Raw genomic sequence first — 24557 nt, 5'->3', positions numbered from 1 at the left:
TTGTCCGTGATTTGGCCATCATTATTCACACTTTGTTAAACGAGGTGCTTCAATTAATTCAGCAAACTGATAGTTTAATGAATGAGGCGGCTTCGACGAGGCTATTGGTCATATTTCTTATATAATTATTAGGCCACATTTTATTTAAGGCTCTAAAAGAGGCAGCAATAAGCATACTTAAATATAAATAATAATTTTACTAACAGTAAAAAGATATTTCATATGTGTTAGTTGAAACTGAGAGATAACATAGTGAGGATTTATCTTAAATTAGCAATAAATGATGATTTTCCAAAGTTTTTAAGTTGTTCAGTTGCTACTATAGTATAAATAGCTAACCAACAAATTAATTGTTAAAATTTTAAATCAAATACTACATTTATTAATCTATATAAAATATAAAATATAAAATATATTATAGAAAAGCGTTATCTTCTATAAGGTTGCCAGATAATTATCAAAGACACCAGGTGGCGCCTCCGCTTGGCGCCCTCTATACATTTATACATTCTACACATATCTCAAGGGTTTTAGAAGTAGATACTTTGTATATTTTACAGATACAACACAACATTTGCCTATTAAACTTTAATTTAATTTGATCTCTTCTTAAAATATGGTTTTCTATATACATTTATACTTCTTAAAACTTATAAGCATTCGGATTTGATTTATTTTGAGGGTTTTAGAAGCAGATACTTTGTATATTTTACAGATACAATACAACATTTGCTTATTAAAATTTATTTTATTTTGATCTCCACTTAAAATGTGTTCTTGTTTATATATATTCTTACTTTTCTTTTCATTTATTTATATATTCATTTCCTTTATTGTATATGGCATACATTTAAGGTTTTAGAAGTAGATACTTTGTTTATTTTACAGATACATATACAATTCTTGGAACTTGTACTCACTTGTATTTTCCGTTTTTCTTATAGTATTAGGTTAAATGGTCAGCATGTTAGGAATCTCTGGAAGTCCTGACACTTTTACAAACTATTTTTTCCATATTGCACAACCTCTTTTGCAATCCTACTCGGAGATTGTTCAACAAGTGGTGGTCCTATGTGCTTCAGTGATCCAGCTTAACACAATTAGCACGGACTATTTGTACTCGGAACCGGCATTCCTTTCCTCATCAGTTGTGCGTCATGTTCTGGGCACCCACTCTCTGGGTTCTCTGGGAGCCGCTGCAGCAGCAGCAGCAGTAGTTCATTCGTTAACGAGCTTTTGATACACTTTCCCCCTTACTGACCCCTGACTTGATTTCACTTTGATATGGGTGCCAGAAAATGCTGACTAAAGGCCAAGGCAAGGGCCTCCAATAAAGGCGTAAATTAATTAACAATATCGTATTTCCGAGCGCCGCAAGTGAGCTCTTGGCGAACCGCTCATAACAAGTCAAAATCCGGTACCCACACCCAGGAAACGCCCACCATCCACGGGCCACAATGCCAGATATCCAGTTGCCCCCATATGCCAGTTCGGTTCCCTTATGTTTATTTGCATAAGTAGCTCAGCTACTCGCTGTGGAGGGGAAACAGGAGAAGGAGCAGGAGTAGGAGCAGGAGCAGGAGCAGAAGCAGGAGCAGGAGCAGGAGTGGAGTGCTGAGTATGCGTGTACAAATTACGGCCAAAAAGAATGGGCTGACAGACAGCCTGGCAATGTCTGGGAGGACGCAAGGGCGAAAGGACAGACGAAAGGGCAAAGGGCCGATTCAACTAGTTGAATGATGTCCTTAATAATGAAGGAGCAAACCAGAACCTTAAATAAACATGACCGCCACTGCCGCTGCTGCTTCTCCAATCGCTCCTGCCGTTCCTGCGCCCATCTCACATTACGGACGGACTCTAAGCGGAAATATTTGTTTTCAGACAGTTTTATCTTTCGGGTCAAATCATATGTCATCTTTTGCGTATTTATTTTGCTGGCAATAAATTTTGCAACAGCAACAGCCTCGAGGGGGGAGCGAGGGCGGTGAATCCGACCCCGGACAGACAGACAGAGAGACAGCCAGCCCGGCAGGTGGATGCGTATATGGAGATATATGGTATCTGTGCGCAGGGGTTGTCCGGGCCACATTATTAAGAAAGTTTCCAGCCCACTCTCGTCTCCGCTTGTCGGCAATGAAAATTGCGGTTTATGTTAATCACGGGACAGCCGAAAAAAGCGAGCACCGAAAAATTGACAAATTGCTTCGAATGTGTCGGTATATATATGCTATATGCTATATGTATATATGTTTTGGTTCGGGGAGTCGACGTTCTCGAGGATTGATTTATGTGTGGGCGTGTGTGAGATGGCGGGCGTCCACCGATGGGTGTCCTTTTTGGGCCTTCTTCTGTCCCGGTTGCAGACAATTAGGCAGACGGTTTGTCAATCCATCCAATTCGCTTTCCCTTTCTCCGGCAATCTTTCTCCATTCTCCTTTTCCGCGGAGCCGCCCTCATTCGAATTATAGCACGTAGCAACGTGTTACAACCTAATTAAAATTAAAAAGGACTTCGGGTCCTTGACACGACCGCCCAGCGGGTGGTGGCTGGGGCTACAGAAGAGCCAGCGATACGTCACACAAAGTCAAATTTCGTGGCAGCCCCGAAGCCAAATGTCACTCAGACATGGACGTGCCATTATACACTGGGCGAAATTTCAGAGATTAGGTATTCTATGGGAAGGATTATAGAGGTTTGATGTCGTTTTCCTTAAAAAGAGACTTTGGAATAATATAAAGTTTGCTGAAAACCTCTGTTTGTATTTGTTTTATAGAAATTTTAGACTCCTGTCTAAAGAATTGAATCAATTCTTTTTCTTCGAGTGCACCCACCGTATTATGGTATACCTATGACCAGATGAGGGCATCTCTAATGTGCACACAAAACGTGCTAATGCTAATGGCAGGGCGAGGGTTTCGCTATGATAGGGGGTGGGGATCGGAGGTCAGGGGTGTTTTCGTACCCGCACACGCCTCGGCCACCGTTGCCGTTGTCTTGATGTCAAATGTAAGTGGCACTGCAGCCAAGGCTGCTGGCGGTTTGACGACTGACTTCCAGCGGTGTGCCTCTTGTGCGCCTGCATCTATGGATGCATACATCTGCATCTGCATCCGCCTCAGCATCGCAAATCGTGCACAGGGAAAAATGTCTTAAAATGAGATCCATTATGAAGATCCATCTTTTTAGAGAAAGAATCATTTATGTAAAATATTTAATAATTAAAAATAAGTATAATAAAACATTAGCTGGTCCTGGTTTGACCCTTAAAAGAGTTGCCTAATCCCAACTAAAGCTCCTCAAAATTGTATATCCAAGAAACCCAGTTTCCCACTCTGTAAAACCATACATTCTAAGAGATATTATATACATCATAATAAGAATGAGCAGCTTTGGCCACACCACTGCCTTCAAGTGTAGCGAGGCGAGGCAAGGAGCTACACATTCGGATATCCCGGCGGCAGGGCATAACTGTAGCGGTAGAATAGATTGTGTGTACAAATTGAGAGGATATATATTTTTTCTCATTTCTGCAAACTGAATCGCTGTTTGTCGGATGCTCACTGATATTGTAGTTAGGATGGCAGGCGGCACCGATGGAGGAGCAACAGCAGCGAGCAGAGGCAGGACTCCCTTCGCCACTCCCACGATTACAATCAATATAAATCACATTTACCCAGAGCGAAAATGCTTTCTACTTCAGTGGAGAAGCCAAAAATTCATACGCAACAGGGGAATTTGCTACTTTTTACGATATGCGTATATGTGTGTAAATGTTTATATATTGTACAACACAGCAGACACAGTGGGAGAGGGGCGGGGCTGGAGCTGCGGCTGCGGCTGCAGATGGCGCCTCCCGCACAAACTCCGAAACTCTCCCTAACTCCTACTACTATATTTCCACTTTCGACTTACCACGTCTATTTTTTTCCATTTGGCCAGGATAAAAAAAAAGAGCTCGACCGAATACAAAACCCGAAAAGCAACCAGGCAGGCCAGCAGCAGGCAGGCAGGCAGGCAAATATGCAACAAATTCTCATTCAAAACACGCACGCAAATTTCTCCAATTCGCAGGGAGAAAGTGGCAAGGGGAGATGTGCTATGGGGTGGGGCGTTACTGGGGGAAACCGATGCAAAGTGTAATAGAATGAGGATCGAAAACGTACAACAAAGGATGGCATAATAATAAAAAATTTAAGATGTGTAAAAAACATAAAAAGAAAATTCATTTGCGCCAAATTTGTGGATTTCACCTTAATCTTTTCATGGCTCTAGCTTTGCTCCCCGGCTCTTCCCGCCAACAAAGTGTGCGAAAATCGATGTACCTATTGAGTGGGTTGCCATTTTGCCCATTTTCCCGCAACAGTTACTGCCATCCGGGAAAGGGTTACGCCCGCGTCCCTTTCTTCTCTTTTTTATTGGTTTGTGGCCGGCAGGAACAAGGCTGGGCTTTTACTACTGCCAGATCCCATCGTACCCCATGTCCCAGCGGTGGCCGTAAGAGCTATTTAAGTTGACTTGTCCTGCTCTTGAGTTTTACAATCGCTTATTGGGAATTACGTGCTCCCCGGACTCGGGCCCCCGCACATGCCATATATAGTCCCGTGGCCTATTAGATGATGTAGGCCCCGTAATAAGGAAGCTGCACACACTCACAAGCATTATATGGATATACGAAAAGAATCTTAAATTCACACTAGAAACGGACGACGACATATAGCGGGCTTCAGCTTCAATTGAATTAATTGAAATTCCTCTCTCAACTAAGTGAGCACACACAGAAGTCGACGAATCTGTGTGCTCATGAGAACTTGTAAACACAATCTGCAATCACAAGTTTAGTTTCTTCATTCATTCGAGGCTTAATTTTTAGGTCAGAGCCACAGTGTGGGGTATGTACATAATTCCATGAACAAATATCAGAGGGAAAATGGGGGAAAATACTTATTTAGTTACTTAGAACTCTCTTAAATAAATAGATTTTTAGCAGTGCATCAAGTTATTTTTTCAAGTCAAATAGTATTTATGTTTTCCATTGAATTTTCAACAATTTGCACAGTTTACATTTATCGATTTGAATCAATTATTATTATTTAATCATTGTAAAGAAATATTGTGGTAGAGTAGTAAGCTTTCTTCTTTATCAACACGAATTGTTTGTATTTAGTAACATGGGAGATCTTTTTGATTGAATTATATTTCTTTATTTAAAATGTTTAATTAAATTCAGTAGGGTTAAGCATTAAAAAGCTTTAAAGCGCTTACTCAACAAAATTTTAGAACGTAAAGCAACTAAGAAATTTAATATATATAAGATATATAGTTTTTTCTGATTTTTTTTAAACGAATTACCGAGCCTCAGTACATGAAAAGCCTTGCATACTTTTAGGTGCATCAATTATTTTCTAAGGCATAGCTTTCCTTGATTTTGTTAAGCTAAATTATTAATAATGATCCTAACTCCGCTCGAATACCATATATTAAACGTCGCTGTAACAAATAACATTTTCCTTATTTGCTTACACATTAGAATTCTTTGTAAAATACTTAACGAGAAACATATAGAGGGATGTGTGGATGACCGCATTACAACTGTAAGTGAATACACTTAATTGAGCGTCGTTAAAATGTAATGAAATATGTGTGAAGTGCTTCTGAGATTAAATAACCCATGGCTTCCATCCCCTGGAGATTGAGTGTGAGAATGTCGGTAATTTATTTGCCACCTCCAAAGGCACTAAGGACCAGCGACCAGCGACCAGCGACCAGGCACAGGGCACCCACATGCCCACACTCGTTCATCATCGTCTTAAGCGTTAAAAGTGCATAATGCCAGAAATCTGGAGTGGACAAAAATTGAATCTGCCCCGGCATATGGATATAATCCCACCGAGCGTATTAGTGGCGAATGGGGAGCGGAGCGAAGACAGAGCACCGGGCTGCCTAATCTATTATGCGCCTGGACAATCTGTTTGTGTGAAAAGCCGTCGGCGATGGTGATTTAAGATCCGAATCCGAATCCAAGTCCGAGATGGAAAACAGGCGAGCGAGAGAAATAATCTCGCTTGAATGGGGAGGCGGCTATTTCGAGGAGAGTTTGCTTCTATTTCAATGACCCTCCCCTGCCCGTTCCCATTCCGATCCTACTCCAGCCTCAACTCGACTATATGCGGGATAGTTCAGATGGGCAGCAGCGCGGGCCGGCTTAGTCGCTAATCAACTGCAGCGAGCGAGGGGTGGAAAATGGGAAAGTGGGCGGGGAAAAGCGGCCGTTGTGTGTTGCGGAATTGACGCTCACCAACACTCGCCCAGCCGCTGGCCACGCACATGGGGGCGATCTCACACACACAGCGAGAGTAATGAATTGATGGTTATTTTCAAAAATCCAACGACTGTCCGTGCGATCACTGCACAAATCAGTTGTGGAATCGCCCTCGAGCGGCAATGTTCTCCGCGTTCTCGGAGCTCGGAACTCGGAACTCAGACTCGGCTCGGATCTTGGATCTCCCGGAATCTCTGTGATCTCAATATAAAAATCGGTGCTTCACACACTTTGAGTTCAGCTTCTGAAAATCGTTTACAAATAATAAGTTCTATATATAAATATGGTTTTTTGCACGAAAGTATATATATATATATGTTTGGTCAGTTCTCCCTGTGGGGTTAAGACCCTTCTCAGGCGCGATAATCGCAATCAACGAAGTATAATTCCCGTCGTCGTCGTCGTCGTCGAGCAGCAACAGCAATATCTGCGGCAGCAACAGAAACACAAGCGATGATTCTACCCGGCATGTCGGTGACTCTCTATACCTCACTCTCTCTCTCTCTCTCTCTATCCTCCTCTCTTTCACTCTGCGATTCTATGGAATGAATGAGTATGTATGCGATAATGCAAAAATTTCTACTAAATTTGATTTATTTTTACTAAAACACAAAGCAATTTTGCTCATATAAGAACTCAAGAGCAGAAATATAGAACTAAAAACAATCAAGTTTTAAATTAAAGATAAAAGCTAAAAAAAACATTAAAGTATCAAAATTAATCTTAATTATGTAGCATTTGGAATGAAAAATTAGGAAAAAGATTTAACAAAAATTATTTTAAAAAGTTGAGCCTTAGAAAATTCATATTAAAGTTAGTTGTAGGTTTTTGAAACCATCAATTATAGTATCTTTGAAAATAATAATAATTTTGATAATAATTTTGTTATTAAATAAATTATATAGGTAAAGTACAACTGATACACATCAGTTTGTTGATTTACTAGACTCTGCTTAATATTAATATAAATTCGCATTAATTTTAGTCTTTTTCCTGATAAAATTTTACATAAATCACAGCCTGGCCTTATCTAAAGCATCCATTGAGCCAAATTAAAAATTAGTTACAACGACAATAGGCGTAGTTAATAAAGATGAGGAAATGCAACAGATTTTTAGCAACGACATTTGTCACTGCCGCTAAACTGGACTCACTTAACTAAGTGTTATTGTGCTCTGATTAATCTATGTATATTCTAATTTAGCTGATGAATGCATTCAGCCAGCTATTTATTGTACTTTGTTTGTGCATCTTGCGCTGACAAATTGCTGAATGCGAGAGCTTATAGCTGCCGTCGCATTTCAGCTTTCTGCTTTTTTGACAAGTACTTGACGCTTCTGCCCCGCAGCAATCATAATCGAGCGATGCGGCAACAATAAGACTGTGTAGCAGCCACATTGTGTGTACTTTTATTCGTTTAAATTCAATTGACTTTGAATGCTCCAGCAATGAAGGCACACAGACACAGTAGCAGCAGCAGCAGCAGCAGCAACAGCTACAACAGCAACACCAACAGAACAGCAGCATCATCAGCAATGTTGTCGTCTGTCATGGAGCAATTTTGAACGCTGTCGGCGAATACGGGCAACGGGGCAGCGGGCAGCGGGCAACGGGCATCGGGCAACGGAAAACGAATGAGGGTCAATTAAGCCAATTTAAATTTAATAAACTTATGTATTATGTGCAAGAGGTTACTAGCCGTACACGACTTGCAATGATACACATCTACATATGGGCCCGGCTCCGGGCGGGGCGAACGGAATATTTCTATAGATATTTTTCGGGGGAGGGAAGCATTTAAAAGGAGACAGCAGCTGCCACAGAAGGTTAAGTATCGCTATCGCACACACAGATATTAATAACTCACAAACTAAATGGAATACATTAACCTTGCCCCGAGCGGATGGAGGCATCTTCAAGCTGTCAATTGTTGAGAGTACGTTTCCCGCTTTAATTGATTTATCATTGCAGAGCAGGGCGCTCACCGAGGAGTCAGGGGATCACACACAGATCTGGCAGCCGAGGTCGCAGGTCAAGGAGGAGCACACAACCCGCGGGTGAATATGAAATACGATACTTACTCATAAGGCTTTCTTCCGAAAGGAAAATCCCAAGCCGATGCCGAGTTCGCTTTCCTAAGTACTAGTGCCGCAGGAGTTAGGTTCGTGTCCGCAATACCTCCTGCTGCCCAAGTGCTTATTAAAGCGGCGAGATGCCCAACCTGCTAGCCCAGTGAAAGAATGATTCATCTCCATTTAGTTATAATTTAATTGTATTTAATATTTCTCCTAATAGTTACAAAAACTAGGCTTGACAAATTATACTAATCTTTGCATTTCTGTTCCTGTCCCCGCTTGCACTTTGACAGATTAAGTGGCGGCAATTCTCTAAGATAGATACACTTTATCCAGATATATTCGTATATATACTATCCTCAAGCTGCGGAGGTGTCCGCTCCAGGGAGGGGCGACGCTACTCAACTCTGGACCTGGAATCGGAAATTGCCACTGCCTGGCTCTGGAAGGGACACGCTCCCTTCGGATCGCTCCGAAGATTTGTACCTGTGTTGCGGCCTAGCAATTGTTCTATAAATGCTTAATTTACTCTAGAAGGGGGGGGCAACACATCTTACCACGTCCTCACAATAAATTATGAACTATGTACAGTTTACAGTTGTCGGGTTGGAGCAGTTAGACAATTACAAAATACAAATTATAGGGACAGGGACCGGGACTGTAGGAGAGACTGGAACTGGAACTGGAACGGGGGGACTCCCAGAGTCCAGCCTGCTGTATAATCATGTATGTACACTTCGCTTAGACCGATACTTAGGACTACTTAGCGCTAGTTAAATACACGTACGCGGTAGCTACACTTAAACACTCGAGTTAATCGAAACGAAAATCAATAGGTAATACTTTTCATAGAGGATATGGACATGATATTCTCACAAATGCGACTCCCGCAGAACTCTGCCGGGAACTCTGGAAGAGTGCAGGTCCTGTTCAGATTAAATGGATATATATATATACGTTTATTGGTATACTAAATATGGCGTAAATAAGTTGCATTCGGCTGGCTCAGTTTTCTTTTTAGCTTTTGGCGCACAACAATGACCATGGGTTAGCTTAGCGAGCGTTAGGATGTCGGCGATATGTTAAGTTTGACAGCAGTTTGATATCTCGGTACCCTCGGGGATATGTAGGATACGGAATAGGGATACGGAGACGGGAGGATATGGAGGATATGTGGGTGAAACAGTAAACGATATGTTCTCAAGTAGTTTCTCTCGTTCACGGCCAGATTATCTCTCTTAGGGCTTAGGGCTTAGGGCCTAATTACAACAACAGATGACAACGATTATTTACAAAACGAGTGTATTGCAGTTACACTTTTGGCATTGCATAAGTACACAAGATGCTTACGAGCTAGGAGAAGTCTTTCCTCAAACCATGCGAATAAGTACGTCTAGCTGCTAGGATATTATTCGATACGATGCGGTACGATACTCATGTATTAATACACTTGCCACGCTATATCATTTGGTTTTTGTACACTCAGAAGTAAGTATGGGTGTTGGGTTTGGGGTTCGGATTCGGATTTGCTTGCTTTATATACAACTTTCCTGTATGCGGTTCGAGGTGGTCACGATCTCCGGCCCTGTGCGGAATCGGTACTCGCTGAGCGACGACGTCACCGACGGGTTATTCGGACTCAGCAGACTCACCTCCATGGGCTGCGGTGTCAGGTGGTACGAGGACGAGGGCGTCGATGTGCTTACGTTGTAATTCAGCGAGCCCAGCGGCGGACTGCAGGTGGTGATGCCCTTTTTGTTCAGTGTGGCATAGCTCTGATCGCATGTAAGTTTGGTTTTTTTGAAAAGAAAGCGGGAGAGGAAAGCGCCAGAGATGAACACCATGAGATTGGGCATGACTTAACCTTCACCAGAAGCTTTTGCAAAAGAACTGGCAAACTGTCAATAATTAATACAAAATATGGGAACACTGAATGCCAGTAAGTTTTTAAAAATATATTTTTCGACAGTTTCCCAGCTCTATTTTAATTGTTCAGCTTAGTACTCACAATCTGCTTGCTGGGCCGGAAAGTGTAGTGCAGCACCTCGTTCCCGGAGCTGCTCATCAGCCCGATGCTGGACAGCCCCTCTGCCGCTCCCAGACCTCCATCGCTAACACCTTTGGCCAGCTCCGTTTCCCGCAGGTAATCGCGCTGCATCAGGCGGTTCGAGGGGCTGGCAAAGCCCGGTGGAGAAACCAGGCTCTTCAGCGGACGTTTTTCTGCAAGTAAATTAATTTTGGGAAATGTTAAAAGGCCAAAGAACAGAATTTCAAAATACTGTAGGCAATTTATTGTTGTTAAAACTTAGATTTCTTTATTTTTAACATAACTTTTGAGTAAAATAATGACTTATAATTGATAAAAAAAAGTGCAATAATTAAATAAAGATATTTTTATTTATAATAAATTACAAAATCCTCCACAAAGTCCTCCTGTGCCTCCCACCGATACTCACCATACTGATTTGGTATTACATCCGGATCGGTGTCATCTATCTCGGCCTGGTCGGCCATAGGACTGTGCCGAGTGCGGGCCGTGGAGCGCAGGGTGTCCCCAGGCAGGGCACCCAACCCACCCATCGGGGAGTTGCCTTTCATACCTCCATCCAGTCCCATGCCGAGGCCACCGGCACTGCCTCCTACACCGTTGCCGCCAGCGCCCACGTCGCCCAAAGCGACGCCATCGCAATTGATGGGCAGCAGGCTGTGGTGCGGCTGATGGTTGTTACCGGAGCCGTCTGTCTGGACGCCGGGATGCAGCGGGTCCAGTTGGCAGTCCGCCGGAATCGTGAGCTGCGTGTGCTTGGCCACCTTCAGGTTGCTGTCGCTGCGCCTGCAATTTAAATGGGGCCATTAGGACGAAGCCACAGCCATTACCCATTAGCCATTAGCCGTGAGCGGGAGCTGTCCGTACCGATTGGAGAACCTCCGGTAGATGGCCGCCATCATGATGCAGAAGATGGCGAAGAGCAGGCCGCAGAAAAGGGTCAGGCCAGCCAGGAACGGGGAGAGGGGCATCGAGAGGCCGGTGGAGGCGCCTGCGAGGCCGCAATTAAATTATTGTTGCATAATTCCCAATTAGAAAGCGGGGCTACCCACCTGTGAACTTGGCCACGCCCTTGAAGTTGATGTCGTCGATTATGGTGGGTTCGGAACGACCTTTGGCATTAACGGCGAATATCACCATGCGATAAGTGGCGGCCTGATCCAGATTGTCTATCACAAAGGTCACCGGTGTGTGCTGATTCAGTTTGGGAAAATATATAAAATAATGTTGATCAATAAAATTAGGAAATAATATTCCCACATAAAACCTTAATCTTAAACCTGAGTAATCATAAATTTTAAAATTCCACGAAGCGCCCGAAAGAATGCAAAGAATATTTTGCCCCGCTAATCGGAGCGCTTTCTGGCATACTTAAAGGCCATTAGGCCATTTAATCTGACCCCCATTGATTACAGACCCCCAAGGATAAAGATGCTTTATGGGTCGACCCGGTAATTAGCTGTCTAACTTACCGAAACCGTGATGTTCCTGGCCAGTCGCAGCGTATTCAGCTCCACGAGCTCCAGCATGAATCCCTGCGGAAGGCCGCCATCGAATCCCTCCAGGCAGTCGACCTGCAGCGAGTCCACCGACTGATTGGTCACCGAGCAGTTCTGCAAGGGAAAGGGTCGACCTGCGGATGGAGTTACGTTCCGTTCGGATCGATTAGCTGAGTTGATGTCGGCGATGATAACGATGATGGGTGCTTACCGGCTGCCACAATCTGGAACACGCAGGGGCTCTTCTGCATGCCAATGGAGTTCTTGCCCCAGCAGGAAATGGTGCCGTAGTCCAGGTCGGTGCTGGGCGTGTAGTTCAGTCGCGACATGCCAGTCTTTTGGAGGAGAAAAAGAAGAGATACGTGGGTACATGGATACACGGATACAAGCTAGTTAACTTGGCTACACCTCTCGAGTGGTGCTCCTCTTTAGGGAAATCAATCCTACCTCGCTTGAGTGCAGGCGGGCCGGCAGCTCCGTTTGCTCGCCGGACGAGTTGAAGGTCCAGTGGAAGGAATCTGCCGGCGGCGAGGCATCCACTTCGCATTTCAGGGGCAGGGTCTCGTGCTTGAGGGCGCCCAGCAGCTCCTCGTGGTCCGTGGCACAGATCGGGGCATCTATCGGGGGCGAGTGAGTAATTGGAGCGCTTATTAAAATATTTAACGCCCTCTTAAACGGCTTGCACCGAGTGAATGGGGATGTGCGGGCTAAAGCACTGAGAGAAAATATAACAAATAAAATTCCTGGCCACTGCATTTATAGTTAAAACATAATCACGTTTTTAAACACAGCTAAAATTATATTAAATTCTTATTTTTCACTTTTTTTTAACATTTAATAATGCCCTAATTTATTATGCACGATTTTCTTTTCAGTGAAGCTCCCTAAACGGGCTTAAATTAATACCGTATTCCGGATTTCGCCGGCACATTTTGGGCATGGAGATACCTAAGTCCGACCCCAGCTTCTGGTCATTTTGTGCCAGAGTCAGAGTCAGATTCGGATTCAGATTCAGATTCAGAGGAGTCCGATACGGGGGCAGAGGCTGGGGGATGCCCAAGAGTGCCAAGGCAATGCATTCATTGCGCCATAATCTTGGTCATTAACGTGAGTCGTGGAATAGGGAGGGGATGGGGATCCGGGGGCCTAGGACACACACCTACATACTGCGCCTTTGTTCTTGGCTGGGGGCCAGAACCTAGCACTGAGCCCCGTACTCTAAATACATTAAGAGCCATTCAAACTCAAGGATTAAATTGGAAATTACAGAGACGTTAGTTCAAAGCCAAACTTTGGTGACTTCGAGGACGAGGCTTGGGCTCGGGGCAAGAGCCGAGGCTGCGGGAAGGGTCTGTTGGATGGGCTGTTGGATGGGGATTTGGCAGCGATTTACTTACAGCGTATGCGCAATGTGACCGGATTACTGGGGCCCTTGCCCTCCGAGTTGACAGCCAGGCAGGTGTAGTCGCCGGCCGAGGCACGTGAGACGCTCTGGAGCACCAGTGACTGATCCGACAGGATGACGCCCGCGGAGATGTTATGCTGCAGCTCCTTGCCCTGCATAGAGGAAAAAGAATATAGATTATATTAGAATATACTATAGTATACATATATTTTTGACCTAGAAACATGAGATTTAATAGTAATTTGCAGTTAAAACTGGTTTGAAGAAGATAAACTATTGAAAATCATTGTCAAGAGTCGTTTAAAGTTTGAATACCAAAATAAACCGAGCAACATTTTCCTCTCCGTGTATGTGAGACACTTTCTTAAAGGACTGACTTACGTTATGGAACCAGGACATCTTGTAGGGCTTCGGGTTCGCCAGCACAATGCACTCGAAGTACGCATCGTCGCCCTCCTTGATGTCATCGGGATTCAGCGAGGAGCCAATCTTTAGCGTCGTTGTGGGCTGGTCTGTGGGCACATGGGACACAAGAAAAAAGCAAAAATAGAACGTAAACGAAAATGAAAACGAAAATCGAGAAGCGAGAAAGGAAGAGCGATTTTTTTGCAATTAGGCTTCACCCTCTCGCTGAGGCAGCGGTTACGGGGATTTACTTACAATGGACAATGAGTCGCCATTTGTCCTCGATGGCGCTGCCGTCGATGAATTGATTTTCTGCCCGACATGTTAAATATTTGCCATCGTCCTCGCGTCCGGGCGTAAACGTCAGGATACTTAGAGATTGATTATCGGGTTCATTAAACTAAAAAAGAAACGCAAACAGAGTCCATTAGGAAATGAATAATGAAACGGAAGCGGGCCGAAAGTAACGCAGCCCTACGAAATAGAACGGAACCAAGCGCGAAGGAGCCGAGGAGCCAAGGAACCAAAGAGCCAAGGAACCAAGGACCAAGGCCAAGGCAAATACATAAGCGAAAATGAAAAGGAAATTTGTGGCAATTATAAGCGACGCACACAGTACACAATATTAATTTGTATTTAATTAATGAGTTCGGGACTTTGCGCATTTATTATGAGTTTAGTTTGGCTTGGACCGTGCCCGTGCCCGCTCCCGTGCTTATCCCTCCGCCCAGACTTACGTTCTTGGTGAGCTTCTTCAGCTGCTTGCTGCCCTTCCACCAGGTGATGAGCGCCGGCGGCTTCGACCCAGAGCTCTTGCACTCCACGTCATAGGTGCGATCCGCGGACACGAACCGATCTTTGGTGAGGATGTGCACGGCCATGGGTTTCACTGGGAGATAATGCATAATTAGTACTTAGACCTAGAAAATTCCTGGCATCCTTTCGCTTACAGTTGACGTCCAGGACAACGACCTTGTTGTTGGGCGGCGTCAGGTTCGTGTTGCTGGCGACGCACATTAGCCGGGAGTTGAGGTGCTGCCGGCCCACATTGGGGTAGGACAGGTGGTTCACCGTCTTTCCGTCGACCCGTTGCTCGAAGGACTCGTCAATGGCCGTGTTATCCAAGTACCACGTGACGTTGGGCCGCGGGCGACCTGGATTTCGGCAGAATAAATAATTCATAAATGCAGATAAATAAATAACAAAAACTAAATAATTCACCCAGGAAATTTGTAATACGAATTTGGAGGCCTAACAAATTGGATGCTAACTGAAACAGCAAAAGTGTGTTTGGGAATTTTAAAATTTAAACATTTACAACTTTTCGAGCAGCGAAAAGGCAACCCTTGCATTCGAAAGTTAACGAAAAACTTTTCTGTAATCCTTTAATTGACAGAGCCGGCCTTTGAAATGCAGGACTCCTTGAAACTTTCCGGAGAAGCTTTTAATGATTGTTTTTAAAAATTTAACCAAGAAGATTAAACCCCTCAACAGGTTGTATATTCAATTCGAACCAAAGTGTTTGCTTTAAGCAGAAAGTCTAACTTCGGTAAGCAGAAGTTTGTATACCCTTGGTGTTATACTATTAAAAAAGGATTCCCTTACCGCCTGAGACTTCGCAGGTCAGGACGATGTCGTTGCCCTCGTTGAAGGACTCCACATTTCCCGCCTTCTCGTGTCTGTTCTGCCCATAGATGATCGGTCTATCTGGCGGTACAATGACGGTAAGGTTTATCTTTAAATTTCGCGTAGGTGAGTTGCGGAAGTCGACGCGACACCGGTAGACACCCTCGTCCTCGATGCGGATATTGTCGATCTTCAACTGGGCGGGATGGGTGGTGCTGCTGAAGTGGGCGCGGCTGCCGAAGGCCGAGGGTGAAGACCACAGACGCGCCTGCCCGAACTGTCTACCTCGGACATCGAAGCTGTAAAGAGAAGGTTTTGGTTCAAATTTATTTTAAATCCAAATTCAATATGAGAAAATATTCTACAAAATATATAAATTTACTGAAATATTAAACTTTAAACAAAATATTAAGTTACTCCACTCACTTGTATATTGGCTCACCGTCGCCCTCGCGAAACCAGAGCACCATATATACAGCGTCGTCCCGCTCCTGCGGCGAGATGTCACAGGGCAGCATCGCCTGGCGACCGAGAACGCCCTGCACGGTGGTCAGCGGAACAGGACGATCCAGGTTCTGCATCAGCTCATCCTGTTCAATGTAGGTGCCTAATGCCTGGACAATACCTGCCAGTATTAGTACGGGCAGGAGAAACTGTCTCCACGCCTTGGAACAGTGGTAGTGGTAGGGTTGGGATGTGGCCTCAGCTTTACTTTTCCGGGAATTCGTCCCTCGATCCTCCTGCTCCTGCTTTAACTCCAGCTCGTGCCCATCCAATCTTTCAATTCGATGGCAGAAAAATCCTTGAAACGTTGATTCCTCGTGATGCATGGTTTTCGCTTTCTCTTTATTCAAACGTGTCGCTGGCTGGGACTATTCCATTGGCCCTTTTCATAGCCATCGATAGCTCAATGCATTTTCATCCATACTCCGGACTTTGTGGGAAAACTAGGATGTTTGGCTGTACAATGCAATAATTTATTAAATTAGTTATTTGGTTTTAAGAAAGGTGAGGTTACTCCACAATAAGTGAGTAATTATAGTAATTAAGGTTTGAAAACCGCCATAAGAACTAATTGACTCCTATATATTAATTTAAGAATAAAATAAATGATTAAACTCCTTAATTTATGATTTCATTTGTTAAATTAGTTACTAGTTGCTTTTCACTTTGGTTATAAAATATAAGACTAAAATTTCCTCTTATTTTTCTACCTTCATTCCTCCTTTGTACGCCCTAAAGTAACTTTCCATCAAAATAATATGAAACATTGTGAGTTATTTTCGAAATTCTTGCTTACAACATACTTAAATTACATTCTCCCTTCCCTTTGTAGTTATATTTTTGGCTCTCCTGAAGCCATATCAAATGCTTGTTTACCAAAAATATTTGTAAATTCAAGCCTGTCACTAATGAATCTAATAAACTTGCAAACCAGGTGCATAAAGTGCATGAATATGAATTTGTAAAGTTGCTTTCCAAACATAATACAATTAAGTTTGCTTTAAAAGTTTAAGCCGGAGATATTTCAAATATTACAGTTGTGGCAGTCGAATGGAATTTTGTTTGCACAAATTCAGAAAACTAGAAAACTGCATTGAGAGAGAGCTTTTAAAATTTAAAAAGGCTCATAAATGCAGATGGCTTATATGAATGATGGCAATAATGCCATAGACAGATAAGAGCTTCAGCTCCCTGAGCCTGAGACACAGGGCATGTGCTTGTTAGGAAAGCAATCAAGATATGAATCTAGGCATTAATAAGCCCGCATTCCGAATACTCAATTTGCAGTGAAAGCATACTTCAGGGCGCTTCAATCTTGTTTTCCATATCTGTAAAAGGCTTTAATAGATGGAACCGATTGGTGGCCAGCTCCAAGGGCATAAATTTAAATACAGTTGATTTTTTTGGTAAACGTGTCCATTGTCTGGCTGGCCACAATTAATAACCGCTGTCAGTGCCATTCATTTCGCTAATAAATCAAAAGTATTTAAGAGAACAATGCGTTCCGGAATCAACACGTCCCACACATTTTCGCGATTTTTATAGAGTCAAGCAGAGTCTCTTAGCAAGTCGCTTAAGTGTAACTAATAGTTTTATTCGCCGGTAATCACCGCTGCATCTGCCAACTTCTAGAGGTATTCATGACTCTCAGCCAGGTTGGAATTCATGACGCATTTGCGGTCGCCTCACTCACTCAATTGCGGAGATGTTTGTCAACGTAATATCTTTAAAAATGTGAAGTCATTTGTTTGGCACTTGGCTGACATGGCCAAAAACCGAAAATCAAAACTGACAGGGCGAGAAAAGCTGAGTAAGTTGTGCGGATTGTGGTCAAGAAAGTATGGTAGTGATTGGCCAGTCGTAGTCACAGTCGTAAAAGATGATGATGATGATGGCCGGAATGCTACAGAGCCAAATGCCAGGCATATGGCCAGCTCAGAGATCCCATCCGTCGATAACAAAAGGCGAAAGAGTTATGGGTCTGGCAGAAACGAATTTCTGAGATTCCAGCCGTGGCTCATGCTCATATGTCCACTCAAAGTTATGGGCCTAATGCCCCTTTATGGCCATTTAATGTTATAACTTAATTAATTATTACGATATTCCATTTCCCCCCGTCGCGGAAAAGAGCTGCTCATAAATATGCGCACAATTTGCCTATGAATGTGATAGCCAAACACTTGGCCCAGAGGCTCGAGATACAAAAACAGACCGAAGAGCAAAGGGATAGGTTTACCCTGATCAGGAGGGGTATGATGCTTTCCATGGGAAACCTTAAGCTCTTTAAGTAATTTAGATAACATTCAAAATATAAATAATATTCTGTCTCATCCATCATCTATTTTTGTATCTTTTTGGTGAATTTAAAAGCACAAACATATAGGGATGAGTCTTACAACTGCTCTTCAATTTAGATAACATTCAATATTAAATTAAAATGCCATATCAATCAGCTGCTTCGCTAATTAAATGTATCTTTTAAATCACCCAACTGCCTACCTATATTTTGATTTTGATGGACTTCCAAGGGTATCTGTTGGCCCTTTTGTGGGGCTCTCGACTCCCTTTGTTAGCCACTTTTGGTTATTACCAGCCAAATATTGTGAATGCTGACAAACTGACCCCACAGAGGAAAAAAAAAAAAAACTAAAAAGAGAACCGGTTATCTGAGTGAACTTGAATTCCTCACTGTTTAAAATTCATTAGCTTTTATCTGTTTTTATTGCCGCATAGAATAAACAATAGATGCGTTGATTTATTAATTATTTATTTCGATTTTACGTTACAAATGAAATAATATTTCCAGGCCGGACAAAAAGCGGCTGAAAAGCCAACAAAGCGTTTTTCCGATTGTTTGATTGAAGGTGTCGCATTAAAGTTTAAAATTTAAAAGGCCAACTAAGCCCCGGACATCTGCGTAAAGAGGAATTTAAACATTTACACCTGTAATTTCAATTTCCGTCCGCTGGCTGGTGCCACTCAAAGACGCTAAGCGCTTTCTAATGGACGCAATTAAACTGAGTAGCCTCCCCCGGCTCTCGGCCGGGAGCCCCATCCTCCATCCTCTGGAGAAGTCGTAAACTTGATTTCCTATGCACTCCTCCCAACGCATTCCCCATGGGCGCTTTGTTCGCACATGGAGGTGCGAATTTTTCAGCCTGAAAGCAGATCAAAGATATTTGCATTTGCATACCCCATCGAACTATGTAGTGTGAGAGCAGCAGGGGGACCGGGGTGACTGGGACCCCTCGCACTCATCGTTGGCATTAATAAGTATAAATAACTCTTTGATGGGCAGCCGGTTACTGGCTGGCCGGCAACTTTAGTTTGTTTAGTTTGCTGGCCATTTGTACAAAACACCTTTGGCTTCTACACGAAATATGACAAGAAATCAACCGAAACCGGTTTTGGCTTTCCGATGTAATGTGATTTTTTGTGAGAAACACCCAGAAAAAAGCCCCACACTTGGAAAAAATATACAAAGATAAGCGGAGAAGACATTTCTTTTCAAGAATTAATACTGAAAGTAATTAAGAATTAAATTTGATAACAAAATGTGCTAAGTCCCTGTGCTGCTCTTATCTGTTTCTATGTTTAACATGGTTATTAAGTCAATTAAAGTAATTGCTACAAAAATATTTAAAGTTATACATGAAATTCAATTAGAATCTCTTAATTTAAATACATTACAATAACTTTATTTTATTATTTGTGTGTTTATTTTCCTTTATTTACACTGTTATTGAAAAACAAGCTTAAAGAAACTGCTGAAGAGAATCTACGACCTATGCTAATATTTAAATTTGGGGATAATGCCAGCATATCTAAGCATTTATAAATAAATTAACATGTAAACATTTTTGCTTTTTACTTAATTCTCAGAAAACCAGCTGCTCTTAGGTAAACCTGATACAATATTACAATTTAAAATGTATTAAAGGAATATTTTAAAGGACTTTATTTTTCAGAGTGCAAAGAAAAACGGATACGCCGCGCTTGAAATGCTAAAAGATTTTTGTGGGCCCGGGCCACGCTGCCGGCCTACCGATGTTGTCTCTGTTGCCGGTTGCTGTGGTGTTGCTAATTAAGATTACAGACATCGATACTTTTCGGAAAGCAGTGGCACGTACACAGATACACACGGAACAGCGTACACCTTGAGTATATATATATATATATAAATATATCCGTTAAGTGTGTGTAAAAAGATGGCCAGCAGCCGAAAGCAAAGGCAAAATCTGGTAAAAGGCCGAGCTGAGCCCGGCAAAAGGCAGTTGATAGCTCCCCAAAGTGCTACATCAACGCCAAGTGACAGCGCCGAGGCTCGAACTTGGGATCGGGCTCCTGGCTTATTAATTATGTAGCTTAATTTGCGATTATGCAGATATGCACGAGCATAAATTTTGAGGGAAATAAGCAGCCAGCGGAGATAACTCACCTGCTAATGTATGTGCATATATGCCGGCCGATTTCATTCAATATTCCATGTTGTTTTTATTGGCCATCGGTTAGGCGTTGCTTTGCTTCTGCTTCTGCTTTGTTTGACTTGGTTTGCCTGGAACTCCGGCTTCGGACCGGGCTCTTTTCTGGGCCAGTTTCTGGCGAGTTTCTTCTAATGACCAGACACGCCGTCTGAGATGAATCTGCGAGGTAACCGGAAGAGACACATTTAGAAACTGGCAACCGATTGCCCGCCTAATTGGCCCTGATTTACGGTCGCATTTAGTTTTGACTTGGTTCCACCAATTCCACTATGCCACTATTGTGGCCAAGTGTAATCAAGTGCCCCGCGAGGATCTCTCGAGTCTCCTCTCGTTGTGACAACTATTACCATAACAAATCAGCGCGCCTGCCACTGACAGGGCCAATTGAACCGCACACGGAGCGACGACAAAAAAATATTTACACGGCACCCGACTATCAGAGGGCTGTTCAGGGAGCAGGAGTGGATTCGGGACTCGGGAGGAGAAGGGGATGGGACTCCGACACGAGTCACCAAACAACAGAGACGAGCGGAGGCCGCCACATCCTTGCAGCCAGTATTCTGCCGGTTCCTTTTTTATGCCACAGTCGTAAATTCCAATTATCGACGAGCTCGAGGCACGGCACCGCAAACCGAGCAGCGAGCGAAGAGTCCTCCTGCTCCTGCTCCCGCTGCTGCTTCTCCACTCCCCTCCTGGCCCGGCACGGCCCTTTTGCTCCGTTCCTCCAAGTGGAGAGCCACTGGAGTGCTGGCAACTGGAGTGGAGTGGAGTGGCGTGGAGCCGATTTTCAAAGTCAGCCAAGGCAACATTGGTTGCTATTTCAGTAGCTCTGCATTTTTATGCGATTCTTTTTTAAATACATTTATTTTTTTTGGGGTAATCCTCAAGGCTTCAAGCTTTGCACTTTAAGCGTTTTACTACTTTTATTTATTTATGTTTGTTTAATTATTCTGGTTTAAGCGTCAGTCAAGGCAATTGCATTGCGGTTTTATTTATAAACAATTTGTAAACATTCTTTTGAACGTTTGGAAATCTTTTGTGGAAAATGCCAGCTAGCCAGTTGGGGTTTTAAAATTCATTTTACGAAGGCTTTAAAAAAATTAAATAGAATTTAAAGGCAAAGAAGTAGTTTTGAAGGCTTAAAAAAACACAAATTGGCAGCTTGAAATTAGTTTTAATAATTGGGTAATTATGTTCTTAAATTGACTTGGGTTTTTATATAGTTTTTAATTTGTATAATTATTCTAACAATGCAATGGCTTTGAAATTTTGCAACCGCTGCTTGGCAGGTTATTTTAAAATGTGTATTTCATCATTTTGTATCTTTTAAGTTTCTGGGGAACCAATCAACAATTTCGTGGAATTATTCAATCATTTTATTGGATTCTTGGGTTGTCAGACAATTGTATTTTAACGATTTAATCGCTTTAAACGTATTTAAACGGCTTTGATCACTTTTTCGGGGCAATAACAGTAACACTTGGCTTGGGGCACAGTTTAGCTAAACACAACTTTATTATACTTTTGTTATTTATGTGCTGTTTCTTTGATATATTCATTTCAGTTAGTTTGCATAAACTTCTTGTTGAGTTTGAATGAGAATTGCGAGCTGCCGGCTTCTACGGCAGACATTCACGGCGCGCACTTTTAGCATTTTTGGGCTACGTTTGATTAAAGATAATTTGCATTTATCACTTTGCCATCGATATCGATGGGCCTGCGGCCGGCCCGTGCCTTTACGATGCTTTTATTAAGCACTTGGCCACTAAATCCTGTATCTGAACACAATGGCAAACACCTCAGCGCTCAGCCAGCCGCTCGGCTCAGATACTCACACAGAGACACACTGATACTGTGATACACGAGCACCGTGCACTTGCGTCCGTAGTGGTGCGTGCTCGAGTACGAGAGCCGAGAACCCTTGTGGGTGTGCGTGTGTGCGAGCGTACGGCGTACGGTTGTGTGTGTGTGTGTGCGTGTGCGAGAGGAGCGCTTTAAATGGAAAGCCTGAAGCGAACGGATTGGGCTACATTTCCACTTGGGCCGCTCGCGTTTTCCGACAGCAACATGTGTACCGTTATGGGTTCGCGTATCTACTGGATACCCGTCGTCGTCGGCGCGTTCGTCGATGCTTTGATTTCACTTCGAATCGCGGCGAGTTCGAAAACGATGGAGCCAGCAGGCGAGCGAGTTCGAAAACGAACGCAAGAGCAACCCCAAAGAGAGCGCTGCACGAAACTTGGCATACGATATTGGGGGCGAGATGTTAACAGACCGCATATCGTATGTTCGGACGAACTACACACTTCTCTTCGCTGCTGGAAAATTTCGATTGACAAATTTCGCCGTTTCCCGCTTTCCACTTTCCGCTTTTCCCCTTGCCACTGAACTCTGCGCTTATTTATGCGTGAAGATTGCCCCTCAAACGGCAGATATTCGCCTGCGATGGGCGATAAAAGTTGTCGCTGTAAAAGTAATTAGAGCTAGACACGATTACACGATGTCCTATGCCGCGTACATATCGCTCGATACAGATACTTGCCGCTTAACAGATGAATAATTGCTTGGCCAAATAATCTTTGAGCTGGCTTTGCATTGGCCAAAAACTTACTAGCTGTGAGTAGTTAATTAGTTAAAAATTGATTAGATTAACTTTGAAACTTGCACCTTGCAGAAATTTTCTATAAAAATTAAAACTAAAATTAAGCCTGGGTTTTAAATTTTCTAAAACATTTGTGGTATTAGAATCTTATTTAAATAGTTTATAAAATATGGTTAAAGAATTATATTTTAATATGCAAAGATCAAAGAAATCATTACAAAATAAAAACCCTACAATTTAATAAAAATTATTGTGTTTGGTAAATAAATTGAATATAAACTTTTAAAACATAAGATGAGCTTAGTTTAATCAACACTTGTTTTATAATAAATTTAAAGCTTTTTAGTATTTTATATTATAAATTTATATTACTTCTGAATCATATATCTATAAATTTGTATTACTTAGTCTGCTTTGTCATCTTCACCGAATTAAAACACAATTATAATCCAATAATATGCAAAAAGTCAAATACAATACAAATGCGACAGGTATAATTATAATATTACTTCAGAACAAGAAACAGAAATACACAAGATCATTCGATGAAAATCAGGTTTTGGCCAACTTATTAAGCTCACTGTTGACCTATACAAACTTATAAAAAACAGACAAAAAACACACAAAAGAACGCTTTAAGATTTACTATTATTTTATGATCAACAGTTATAACTCATTGATTCATCGTTGGTTTTATTTTCTTTATAAACGATACCATTTAAAGGCTTTTAAAGGGTTTACATATCGACAAAATATATATTTAAAATCTTTATCACACACCGAGATAAATCATAGAGAAATACATTAAAAGCCTTTACAAGATATAGTGTTATTTCGAAACATTTATTTAAAAATTCCTTTGAACAGATTTCCAACTTTATTTAGACTTTCAGAGATTTACCGCATCCACTTTTTCGTATTAAAGCCAAACCAAATATTTTTGCCGATGTGAAAAAGGAGGTCTGAACGATGAATTAAATTCCTCTAGACCGGGAAATGGGAAATTAATTAAATCGAACAATATTTGCTCGCCTGAATTATTCACTTATCAATCAATGTGTTTATTCTTTGACGGAACAAGTCCATAAGTCGGTGTGGCTTTTCAAGTGGATTTCCATAAACCCCCGTACAAAGCAAACATACGCACAATATATATATATATATATATATCAATATATATTTGCGGCGGAACATTGCGCCTTAATTCGGATGATTCGGATCCGGATCGGGGCAGATGTTATTCATCATGCGAGTGCGCCGCTGTTGTTCTTTATCAAGTGATTGATGCGCAATATCCACACAATTTGATATGGAAAGGAAGTAGTAAGGAAAGCCAGAAAGCCCAGAAAGAGGGACAGAGTCCGGGGAAGGGAGAAATCCCCATCGAGTGCAATCACCTGGGAATGGGGATCGAACTCCATTGGGTGCCCATCTCCAGCTCCATCTCCTTCCCTTACTCCTACTCCTACTTCAGCCCCATTCCCATTCCCATTCCCGTATCCATTCCCCGGAATCTGCGTCGGGTCGGTGCCATGCTGGGCATTAAATCGTTAAAGTAACATATACAAATTAATGCAAACAAATACACGAG

The 24557-nt window shown here is 42.5% G+C and overlaps 1 protein-coding gene across 2 annotated transcripts; it reads right to left on the bottom strand.

The window, feature by feature from the left end:
* Nucleotides 1-8749: 8749 nt before the first annotated feature.
* Nucleotides 8750-22446, bottom strand: side-IV (sidestep IV). 2 transcript variants are annotated; one of them, XM_017166000.2, is made up of 17 exons: nucleotides 22200-22446; nucleotides 20319-20523; nucleotides 15803-16336; nucleotides 15356-15675; nucleotides 14701-14904; nucleotides 14488-14639; nucleotides 14006-14150; nucleotides 13727-13857; nucleotides 13338-13497; nucleotides 12388-12557; nucleotides 12152-12275; nucleotides 11914-12074; nucleotides 11494-11635; nucleotides 11309-11432; nucleotides 10851-11227; nucleotides 10403-10614; nucleotides 8750-10169 (listed from the first exon to the last, which is right to left on the bottom strand). In XM_017166000.2, the coding sequence occupies exons 3-17, from the start codon at nucleotides 16204-16206 to the stop codon at nucleotides 9930-9932; spliced, it is 3066 nt and encodes a 1021-aa protein (XP_017021489.1). In that variant the 5' UTR covers nucleotides 16207-16336; nucleotides 20319-20523; nucleotides 22200-22446; the 3' UTR covers nucleotides 8750-9929. The 2 variants fall into 2 exon arrangements, with proteins under 2 accessions (XP_017021489.1, XP_070143340.1); XM_070287239.1 differs by having other exon boundaries at nucleotides 22395-22446.
* Nucleotides 22447-24557: the final 2111 nt, after the last annotated feature.

This window comes from Drosophila kikkawai, chromosome 3R (genome assembly GCF_030179895.1).
Source record: "Drosophila kikkawai strain 14028-0561.14 chromosome 3R, DkikHiC1v2, whole genome shotgun sequence".
NCBI lineage: Eukaryota > Metazoa > Arthropoda > Insecta > Diptera > Drosophilidae > Drosophila > Drosophila kikkawai.
This window is presented reverse-complemented; position numbering and strand designations above follow the sequence as displayed.

Excerpts from the sequence above, each read along its gene's own strand:
- side-IV (XM_017166000.2), bottom strand. The coding sequence starts at position 16,206 with ATGCATCACGAGGAATCAACGTTTCAAGGATTTTTCTGCCATCGAATT. Across the intron at positions 15,676-15,802 it reads GACGGTGAGCCAATATACAA|CTTCGATGTCCGAGGTAGAC; the intron begins GTGAGTGGAGTA and ends TTCTCTTTACAG. Across the intron at positions 11,636-11,913 it reads CCAGGAACATCACGGTTTCG|CACACACCGGTGACCTTTGT; the intron begins GTAAGTTAGACA and ends AAACTGAATCAG.